This window comes from Mytilus californianus, unplaced genomic scaffold (genome assembly GCF_021869535.1).
Source record: "Mytilus californianus isolate M0D057914Y unplaced genomic scaffold, xbMytCali1.0.p SCAF_11, whole genome shotgun sequence".
Classification (NCBI taxonomy): Eukaryota; Metazoa; Mollusca; class Bivalvia; order Mytilida; family Mytilidae; genus Mytilus; species Mytilus californianus.
Genome location: NW_026262593.1, coordinates 64,115,190 through 64,127,614, shown reverse-complemented (window position 1 = coordinate 64,127,614; position 12,425 = coordinate 64,115,190). Strand labels below are relative to the sequence as shown.

Genomic DNA, 12,425 nt, shown 5'->3' with positions numbered 1-12,425 from the left:
TACATTCTCAAAACTTCCGATACGAATCGACATCAGATAATCCATGAACCAATGTAATGTTTGCCGAATACAGGAATACATGTACATAGTATGTGCCTGTCCCAAGTCAGGAGCCTGTAATATTAGATCACATAATAACATATGATTGTAAGGGAGGTAACAATGAAGGATTTAAAATTGTCCCCCATGAAATAATGTCCACCGGACATTATTTCATTGTAAATACTGTCCATGGATAATATTTACTTATTTTAATGTGTCCCGGACACAATTTCCTATGAAAATATGTCCTCAGGTATGAAAAAGTGTTCATGAACATGGACATTATTTAATACTATAATTCTGTCCAGGTGGACATTTTTTCACAGGAAATTATGTCCTCCAGGACATTTTTCGATATGATTAAAGTATTAAATGATATCCATTGCCTTGTTATTACTGGACGTATTTTAACCTATAATTGCTAACTTTAATACATTGTTACTTTGACAGAGAGTTGTCTCATTGGCAATCATACCATCCTTATTTTCTTATTGGTATTTTTTTAATATATATACATGTTTAATGATTTAAATTCAAACACTTAGGGGACAATATTTCATGGCAATGGACATTTTTAATACCAAAATTCAATATTTTCTTTTGTCATCCTCTCATAATAAATATAGTAAAGTTCTTCACATTTGATATTATACTTTACACATTTCCTTCTTATTGTTCTTCTTTCATTGTCATTAGCATTAGCTGGGTATTTCTTATAACTTAAATGTCTCTATATTTACTTCCATCCATTATTTATTTGTTTACATTTGTATATTAATCAATTTCTAATCAATCGTTCAGATTTTATCAAAATTCAAGTATAATAAAACTTTTCAATGACCTTTGTATTTATACTTTCCTTGGAGGACACAATTTAATAGCAACTACTATGAAAACTTGTCCTGTGGGTGGACACTATCTCATAACTTTTGCAGTAAGCATATGTCCACTTTAGGGACAATATTTGATGGCAATGGACATCATTTAATACCAAAATTCTATGAAAAACTGTCCGGGTGGACACTTTTTCACAGGACACTATTATGAATGATGTCAACTCGATCGATGTTCAACATTCAATCATTAAAAATATGTTACTTCTAACTCCGATGATCCAGGAAATATTCATTTATATGTGATAGTAAAAACTTAAACAACGATTTCTGAAGGTTGAACTATTTCCGCGTTATCAAATGTTTTATAGAGTTTTCAATTTCTCCAACACCTGTTCATTCATCCTGAGAGCCGATTGATATAGGTTTTGACCTCTCAACTTAACCAATCATCTACTAAGATCATCGACACTCACACGTAAATGTTTTTATACAATGGGTCCAGAAAGGGTTAAATAGCCAAAAGGTTAGAGAAAAGTTTATACTAAACATGTTCAGCACAATTGTACAAAAGGGTCAACCTTTAGATTTTGTGTGTTATTAATGTATAATATGGGGACTTGTTATTTTGTATTAATTTCAGCCTAATTCCTCAACTTTAATTTTGTCAGACCGCTCCTTAACCGTCCCTAAAACAGATAGATCCTCATAATTTACCCAAATGTAGCATATATGTTTATATTTTTAGGTAACCATGCTATGGATGACAACCTCTTGACTCGATATTCGACTGCATATTTAGTCTGAAAAACATATACCTGTGACGTATACATTTTGCGTGGTAATGGACTGAGATCACGGACGATTTGCATTTGCAGGTTGAAGGAGCATTTTGTTAATATACTGACGTCTGATGTTAAAGTATCAATATCTTTGGAGTTTGAGAAATAAAAGATGTATATAAAGGTTATCAGAGTACAGAATTACCTCGTCAAGTAAAACAATAGACAGCGTGACGAACTAATAAAAGGTTTGATCAGGATTTAAAACATGAAAAGATAGGAATTTGAATACTGCCTGATATTGCGTGTATGTTATTATAGTTTTAAAGGGATACGAAAGAAGTTTTTTTTTCTCGGAAAAACATATTTCGCACCTAATATAACCATCAACAGGCTAACAAAATGGCAGGTAAAAAATAACTTTAATTTATATATTCTTATAAAGCCTAAACCATAGCGTAATAAAGTTTTTATTTCATATTATAAATTTTCTTTTCACATGGAAAATATATATCAAAAATAAATTCACATCAATATAGTTGAGATCAGTTGACACATGAAGATAACATACGTGTACATTTAAAACGGAAGAGTAGAATTTAGGTATTTATATATTCGACATAGATAAACCGATATTTTCAATACATTTTTAAAGAATATTTGACATAATAGAAAAATCCTAGTTTTACATTACAAAACAATAGTAAATTTTGGGATATCATGTTTCATATGTGCAGACACTTTCAGATTGTTTTTTCCCTTAATTTTGAAAACACACGTTGGTATAGTGGATCATTTGGTAATCACGTTAAAAGTTACTACGGAACTCTTTTTCTTAAAAAAAAACCTTACTGCCATGACTGCATTCAATATAATAAGTGTGTAATGATATACCTTTTATTAGGTTTCATTTTAAGGGTGTATCCAAGAAGAATGTATTTCTTCATATCCATGACTGCAAAGAGAAATAATTTATTTCGAATGGTTTATGATGTAAATGAATAATGATACTCTATTTCGGAACCTTTATGTGACAGAATAAATTCCTGATTAAATGGGAACACACTGAAACTGTGAATGACCTCAGAAAAAAGAAATACCTACTCGTTCGATTTTCTCGCCCTGCTCATGAATCCTTACTAATACAACCAATTTATTTTTCAAAACCTGACTACTACGAACCGCTATATACTTAAAGAGTGTATCAGAAATATTCATTACTACGATCACTTCATCATGTAGTATCCTACAATGGTATAAAGTGTCATAAATATATGTCAAACCGTTTAAGAGGAGTTCCGTTTACAAGCAATGCATATGCTCAGATGGAATGCCAAATAGACAGACAGACAAACGGACGGACGGACGGGTGGATAGTGAATCCAAAACTTTGACGGTATGCGGATGGGGGGATTACTATGATAATATATATTTTTTTCTTTTTGATTGGGAAATGTGTAATACTCAGTTATATTAAGATTTAAAAAAAGACCAGAGTTAAAAAGAAACAAGTAATGACACAATTAAGTAAACTGAAAAAAGTAAAATAACAAAAATACCGAACTCCAAGGAAAATTCAAAGCGGAAAGTCCTTTATCAAATGGCAAAATCAAAAGCTCAAACACATCAATCGAATGGAAAACAACTGATTTACCTCAGCTAAAGTGTTAAATGTTGATTTACCTCAGCTAAAGTGTTAAATGTTGATTTACCTCAGCTAAAGTGTTAAATGTTAACCGAACAAGAAAACGTCAAACGTTGGCAAGAGATCGAAGGGCCAAAATCAGACGAAAAGAGTTATCCAAAGACAACAGAGCATATTTTAAACATACGACATGTCAAACTCAATCTAAAAACTTAGCCATACTATCCATTCAGAGTTCATATTACTGACAAATTTCTTGTTGAATGGCACACAATAGAAAATATAGTGTGAAGAACATTATTATAGTACGCATTACTTTGTGATTGCATTACAATGGATATATCTGTATGTTTAATCGATGTTTCCTGTTAAATTAGTTTTATGATAATATTTTATTCACAGTTTTCATTTTATGTTACTCATTACAGACACTATAACACCAACTATATCATTAGCACTATATCGTTATCTGTGTCAACATATAGTAGGAACAGAAGATCATGTTAAACGAATCAGAATGATGAACGCTGTTAAGGATCGTATGGACAGTACCAAAAATATAACATTTATAACAAGTGGAAGCTTTGGAGAAGGACTTCAGATGCGAGGCAGTGATTTAGACGTAATGTATCTAGATACAAGGTTCGAGGTTTTCGAAGATGTAAAACCTCGCTTTAATCCAAATAAAATATATTTTTCAATGGAAAGAGACGATGTAAAACCTGGTTATACTCAGTTAAGACTGGAATATATCACAAGTCAGCATAATGGGGAAAATTATTATTCGAGTGCATTATATAAACAACATTTCATTTTTGATGAAGGTTTAACGATTCATGGACCGTGTATAACTGACGAATACGAACAAACGGACACTGCATTTTGTTTTCATTGTAAAACATGGGTATCAACTGCAGTACAATGGATAACAAGGTCAAGTAACGCATGGCCGAGCCATAATGTCAAAGAAAATGTTATAAAACACGGAGTAATTTTGGTACCGATCGGAGTAAAGGGGTCACCAAAAGAAGATCTAGAATGGCGAGTGTCTTTTTCAGTTGGCGAAAAACTTTTGATAAATACCTTTACACACACTCAATTACTGTGCTATGTTCTTTTAAAAATTATTTTGAAAGATGTAATAGCTACTTACTCTGATTGTAAAGATTTACTTTGTTCTTATTTCATGAAAACAATAATTTTCTGGATATCTGAAGAACTGCCACAATACGTATGGAAACCTGATAATTTTATACCTTGTTTTATGCGATGTTTCAGTAGGCTGGTTTATTGTGTTGAACACTCAGTTTGCTTGCATTACTTCATTCCAGAGAACAACATGTTCGAGAACAAAATAGAGGGTCGCGGTCGTAAAATACTTTTAGAAAAATTGTATATGTTGTATAGCTATGGATGGCGATGCATCTTATTTTCAGATCAAATATCTAACTTTCATGGAAGCAGGTGGACTTTCCACATCGAAACACATAAATTATATGTAAATGACGTTGAGAAAATACTAGACTCGAACTTTTTGTTTTTAGCAAATTTTGCCTTTAAAACTCGTACTGTAAACTTGGAATCGATACTCAAGAACGGAATATTACAGATCATGATGTGTCCACAATCTTCAATAAAAGATTTATATAAGCACTACATGTCAATGTGTTTTAGTGCACGTGCTCAGATTATACCACTGGAGAGTACATTCAGCAATAATAAATATCGATACAAACAATACAAATCCTGTCTTAGTACTCTGCTACTAAATGTCTATCACGACGCCGTATCTGGATGGCTGATGGTAGCCTCCCTTTTCTATAAAACAAAACAATACAGAAAAGCTTTACACATCATCGGATATTCTATATCAAAATGTACTCCAGAAAAACTGCACCACCACATGACTATGGCTGATATCCATTACAAATGGTTAAAACTGCAATCATTCCAGAGAAAGAGTTTAGTTTACCTACAAAAAAATATGCTTGTAGATTTTGTTTCATTTGTAATGAATTCAACGATAATTCCAGATGAACTTGGAATGGAAGAATCGATGTTTCCATCTACAGCATATGCTTATTTCCTTAATTGTCTTTGTCATTATCATATCAATAATGTTAGACAATGTCAGGATTCCCTTCAATATTTACAACTGACTATAGAAGAAAAACATTTAATGCCACAAATTTTGTTACGAGCAGAAGCTTACAATTTGTTAGGAATTGCTTTACAGCTATTAGGCGACACTGATTCCGCACGGCAAGCATTCTTACAATCTGCTGAATTATGCTAGCACCAATTGGAAAATTATGCCTTCGGGACGCTTTTGTTTATGAGTTATTTCTGACATCGCATTCGGGTGAATTATCGAAGTTATGACGTTTATGTATTTTGTCTAGTTTTCAAAGTTCTATGTATGCAAATAGGTTCAATATATGTCTGTAACTTGAACAAAAGTGATATAAGATAGAGCTACATACATGTAACCACATAATAAAGAAATCTCAGAACTATATTATACATTGTATATAAAAAGGACAACCTTATTGCTTTATTAGCATTAACATGTTAAAGGGGCATTAACTACGAGATATAAAAAAATCTGAAATATGATATTTTTTGTTGTTCAATCTTTAATGAAAGTGAAATAGTGAAATAATAATTCGCTTTTAGCAGCCAGCTTGGTTCAATTTTGTCAAAATAAGCAAAGAAACATTGCTGATGAATTATTCACTTGCAAGTGAATAAATCGACCTCATTGAATCCGTATTCATGTGACCTTCAGTTTAACCCCTTAGCTAGAGTTGGGTCACGCATGAATTAGGCGTGTTCAGTTATTGAAAGGAAAAGAATGTCAACATTGAAAGTGAAAAAAAGGGAAAACCATTTGATTGACTGATTTGATCAACAAAAACTCATTCTTATACAGGTAAACACGATGATTAAGACATATTTGTAACCTATAATATGAAATCATATAGACCTAGAAAAATCCAATTGCACGAGTTCGCTGTCTATTGATATCTATATTTATATTTACATCGGGTTATATGACCGTCGGCAATCTTCGGAGGTCACCTCGATGGTTAATTAGATGGCGTCTAAGACTATAATACACACGAATTCCTGATACATATTATCGATTCCATGCATTGTAAATTGTTTATTTTAGACTTTTTATAACTTGGATATACGTTTTAGTATGTTATAATTCAAATATGAGAATTTGAGTCAAATCGGGATCATGAATTTGACAGCTAATGCCCCTTTCAAAAGTGAGTGAGTGTCTCTTCAGTAATGCTCGATGCCTAAATATTCGACGAACTCAATACATAAAAAAAAACGTTGAACAGCCGATCAAACTGAAAACTGACCAAAAGAATAGCCAATTCCGGACAAGTTGATTAAACAATTGCATTTCAAATAGAAAAGACTATCATATTAAGACTATAATTGGTTTTTATTTTCTTTGCATTCCCTCTGTAAGTATGGTATGCAGTTGGGTTCCTGTGTTGTTTGTTTTTTTGTTTGTTTTTACGTTAATCGGTCTCTGATGCAGACCAGGTTTGTTTTCCCAAAAGAGTTGCATCCAATCAAATATATTTACGCAAGAATATCAGTTTAAGCCATGATAGTCATACATTTTTCTAACGAAAAATAAGTTTGAGCACAAACGACGCGTAATTTCCTTCTATTTAACAAAAATTTAAATCAAGATTTTTTCAAATGCAAGAGTTAAAACTTCGGGTTTTTTTTCAAACTGTTCTGAGTTTTGCAAGGAAAGTATGAACAACACAGACTGCATTCTGGTCTTTTATCACTTACTTTTTGATTTTATTATTTCAATTCAGTGAAGGACAACAAAACATATTCATAAATGACTCCCGAAAGATATAATTACATTGATAAAATAAAACCCTTTTTAAATTCGATGCTAATTTTCCGTTCTGTTCATTCTGCAATAATCTCGCAGGTTGATACGATATTCCAGGGCTTGTATTTCCTATCATGGTTACCTTGAAGATGATTGCTGCTCACAAGGAAGCTAGTAATATGGCAAGACGTTTTACTATTTGTTCTAACCTTAAGATATTTAATAAACCTTATAAGATATCTCATGCAGTTTATAAGATATCTTATACAACAGAACAGAACATTGCGTTGTCAGTTTATTTTCGACTTATGATAAAATTGAGAATGGAAATGGGGAATGTGTCAAAGAGACAACAACCCGACCAAAGAGCAGAAAACAGCAGAAGGCCACCAATGGGTCTTCAACAAAGCGAGAAAATCAATATTAATACCAAAATATGCCATCTTTAATGACCTGACAACCGTATCGTAACTATATCCTTTCTGAATAAGTCTGTTTAAAGGTTTAGTAAGCTTTTGATGTGAGTGCTGACATTTTTTTGTGCTTTATATAGAATATTACCATAAAAGATTGGATGTGAAATACCTGAACGTATAAGGTGTTTGCATGTTGATTTATATTTACGAATGATGTCCTTGTACCGATGATAAAATTTAGTAAATGTTTTGACTAGTTTGTGAAATCAAAAACCCTGGTGTAATAATTTTTCAGTAATACAGAGATTTCTTTCGTTAAAATCAAATACGTTGTTACATACACGAGCGAATCGAACAAGTTGAGATATATAAACACCATAAGATGGTGACAAGGGAACGTCACCATCTAAAAATGGATAATTAACTTTGGTGGGTTAATTTATTTATTTATTAATGAAATGCACATTTATACCCCGAGGGGTTGAAGGCATATAAATAGTACAATACAAATATATTCACAATGCAAAAATTATAACATACTAAACATCATATATAGCAGTAGGAAAAAAATGATAATATCTATGCAGGTGTTGTGTCCACTCTCCTCAGTGCAAATGACATTTTAATGAACGGAACAGTAAGCTGCATAATATCAAATGAAGATAAAAGTAATTTTATTCTATCTGTTTCATACAATTTAAAGAATTGAGGACAAATATTATTTACGTCTTTTCAAGATAATTACGAAATGATTTATTAATTTTAAATGTTAAGAAAAAGTGGATTTCATCTTCAACCTCATTAATATTACAATGTTTACATATTCTATTTTCTCTTTGAATTCTTTTATAGCTACCCCTCTCTATTTCCAAAAAATGGTCACTTACTTGCATTTTACATAATATTTTTCGATTTTCAAAATTATTTTTAAGAATGTATTTGTCTATTTCATATTTTGTCTTAATTTTACTGTACAAGAACATTTTACTTGTTTCATTTTAATTTTTCAAAGAATATATTTTCAAAGCTATCTTTTAGTTCTTTTTTAATTTTTCTGGAGAATGAACTCTTCTCTTGTTTATAGTTTATATCCTGTATTTTATTTATGTCTATTTTATTTGTATTGGCTATATTTTCTGCATATGAGAACCATGAAAAAGTACCGTTTGTGCTAAGCCATTTAGATAAACAGAAAGCATCATATAATAAAGGGTTATTTTCATCACTGGATATTCTTGCTAAGTATTTCAAAGATTGTAATTTAATAAAGACATCTATGGGATACTGGGCTAGTTCTGCTCAAGCAGCTATATTGACAGATTGTTTACTAAGCCCCAGTACATATTTGCAAAATTCTAAATGTGTCTTCTCCACTTGGCTACTATCAATCATAGCTAAAAGATCAAATTTACTCATGTCTTTATTTTGTGCTCGTCTATCAGCTCTTATAAATTTTTTCATAAAAACCCATAAACCAAATTTCAGAGTTATACATGAGAATGGGTTTAACTAGGGATTCAAACAATTTTTTGTTTAGTTTTATAGACACATTTTCTAATTGAGAAAGACACTTGAACATAGAAAACATAACTTTAGTACCTTTCTTAGCCCGTTCAATGTGTGATGAAGTTAATTTCCCAGACGCTTCAATTATATTTCCAAGATATTTATATTTTCAAACCTTTTCTAGTTTGTCACCATTTAAGTAAAAATCATATTTATTATATAACATAATCTTCTGTTGAAAAACCATTACTTTAGTTTTGTGTGTATTTATTGTGAGCTGCCACTTATTACAAAAAGAGTTTTGTTTATCTATAGAGTTCTGTAGACCTTCAGGAGTTTCAGATAATAATAGAATGTCATCTGCAAACATAAGGCAGTTCATTGACATTTTTTGCAGAGTCACTGGTTTACAGTTTTCATCAAATATTTCTGGTAGATCATTTATATAAACATAAAATAAGTTTGGACTCATATTATCCCCTTGTTTCACTCCTCTAACAATAGAGACATATTCAGATATATTCTCTTTTGATTTCACTGAAGCTTCAGTATTCATATACATATTTTGTTATCAAATTATAAAATTTCACACCAATATTCTCATTTTTTGTTATTATACTAGTATAAAAAAACCTAACCTCCACACTGAATCAAAAGCCTTTTTTAGGTCTACAAAACATCCATAAATCTTTTTCTTTTTATGATTTATATATTTATTATAAACAGAGTTTTTACAATAAAGACACCATCTGAAGTCCTACTGTTCTTCTTAAAGCCTAGTTGATGGTGGCATATATTATTTTCAAATAAAGTAAGTAACCTACAATTTATAACCATAATAATTTACTCAGACAGCTCATCACAGAAATTCTTCTGTAGTTTGAAGGATTTAGATGATCCCCACTTTTAAATATACGAACTATAAATGATTTATTCCAATTTTCAGGATAAAGAGAGGTAGATAATATAAGGTTAAAATATTTATCTACTGCTGTTAAAATTACAGAACTACTATGTTTTATAATTTCATAACAAATTTTATCTGGTCCACAACTTTTCCCAATCTTTTAATTTGTGTTTTTATTTCAGATATAGTTATTGGTGTATCACTATCTTTTGAAGTTAGCAACTTCTCTGTTTTACACAATTCTTCGAAAATAGTGTTCTCGAAATTTTTATTAATCTTTTAAGGTTTACCCTGATTTTTAAAGTGATCTGCAAACTGACTTAAATCCAGCATACTATCATCATTCTTGTCCTTATTATTTTTGATTGTTCTTAATAGCTTTCAAAATTCTTTGCTTTCATTTGGTGACATTTTGTCTAATTTGTTCAAAATATTTAGTTTAAATTCTATTTTTTAAGTTTAGAATAGCATAATTTAATTTCAACAACAAAATGATGGGTATTCAGTTAAAAAAAAAAAGAAAGAACCTGCTTTTTTTTTTATTTCCGTAGTTATTATCCACGAATTAGTTTTTTTTTAATGGAAATTCTAAGCTAATATAATTTCCTTGCTTTTCTCTTATTTCACTAAAGGTACATAAAGTTGACTCATTTTTATACCAGTGTATTAAGCTTTTTAAATACCAAAAAATAGATCGAGCTACAAGTGCTTAATCGTTTTTCCTAAGTTTAACGAGAACTCATTTAAATTGATATTCTATGTGTCCGACTAAAAGCTACCGCATTTACACATTTTATTACACCTAAGGTTATGCTGGTCGATGGATTGTTTCTTAAGGATGTATTCTTCTGACGTTTCAGTCTCGTTGAAATCTCGTTCTGGAATTAAAATTTTATAACCAATCAAGTCAGTCTTATTAGCCAAAATGTTGAGAAAATGGGTGAGAGGTACAAGAAATGATTTTACCAGATACATGTACATCCCATATCAATTTTTTCTTTTCAGATTTCTTGGATGTGTATTTTTTCAATCATTTATAACAAAGAAGTTGAAATAATATGCTTTTTGTTCTAAAAAAAAGGAAAAATCCAAATTTACAAAATTGACAACATGGTAAATTTGACACGAAAAAAGCAACAAAATTTTATAAAACTTTCTTATATTAACACCTACCTATAGTTTTTTTTAAGTTAAATTTATTCAGATTGGTCCACTTCATCTTAAGTGAAAGTATGAAAAAAAGTTTAATTGTGAAACTGTGATTTTTTTCATGATAATAACTCAAAAATGGGTAAAAATTGATGAAAATTGGGAAAATCATCAAAATTGGGTACCTTCAAATGGCTGTAGCAAAAAAAGAAGTGCACCACCATATGATTTTTTCTTCACCTATTATTTTTTTACAGTCATATAAACCCAAAAATTAGGTTAAGAAATAAAGATTAATTCTAGAAATTTTTGGCTCCTCAGACGATGATATTTGAGGGTCTGGATGGGGTTAACAGAATAGAGAATAATTGGTAAAAAAAAAAATAAGGAAAAGAGAATAAGTATGAAATCAAGTTCCACTCAATCCAAACTAATTGCTCCTTTAGTATTTTTTCTTATCAGTAGAAGATCGATACGCAGGAAAAGCATACTATAACAACATTAATTACATATCAGATTGATTGATTGGTTATTGGTTGCTTAACGTCCAGTAGCAAATATTTCTTGTATTATTAGGACGAAATTACATATCTGCATTAATAAGATGATTCTTTGATGTTAAAAGATTCTTCAAATGAGACAAAAACCCCTTTAAATCATACACTTTAAAATCATTTACACGAAGTATTCGTCGCACGAATTGATGCCGTGCAATTAGGAGTGTTATCAAGCCAAAAAGAGTTGTATTTGAATAGACAGTTTACTTTTCATATTGTATAAGGGGATTTGATGCATACGACCATGAGACATCAACCTAAGACAAAAGACATTTTTTTTTGTACATTGTAGTAAAATAAAAATAAAAAACTGTTTTCCTACAGTATAGAAATAAAAAATAAAAAGATGTGGTATAATTGCCAATGAGTCAACTCTCCACCAGAGACCACATGACGCAGAAATTAACAAATATAGGTCAGGGCCTTCAACAATAAGCAAAACCCATACCAAATAGTCAGCTATAAAAGGCCCCGTATGACAAATGTAAATCAATACCATCTTTTCAAGTTTTTTGGCTTCACTACCGTCGGTATATAGTTCAGGTGTTCTACAAACGACCGAAATCAACCATGCTCACAACACCGAGTAGTTCTATTCAGCACATTCATGAATGTTTTTCGTTTTTCTTGACTCTGTTCTAAAATTTAAAACCACCACATGTATATGAATATAATAGGGATTGAAACACCAGCAGTTGTACGTAGAGCTGA

General features: G+C 30.9%; 1 protein-coding gene across 1 annotated transcript; it reads left to right on the top strand.

Moving 5' to 3' along the window:
* Positions 1-1,936: 1,936 nt before the first annotated feature.
* On the top strand, positions 1,937-5,820 carry LOC127720503 (uncharacterized). Its single transcript, XM_052227093.1, has 2 exons — positions 1,937-2,066; positions 3,731-5,820. The coding sequence occupies exons 1-2, from the start codon at positions 2,060-2,062 to the stop codon at positions 5,596-5,598; spliced, it is 1,875 nt and encodes a 624-aa protein (XP_052083053.1). The 5' UTR covers positions 1,937-2,059; the 3' UTR covers positions 5,599-5,820.
* The last annotated feature ends 6,605 nt before the right edge of the window (positions 5,821-12,425 follow it).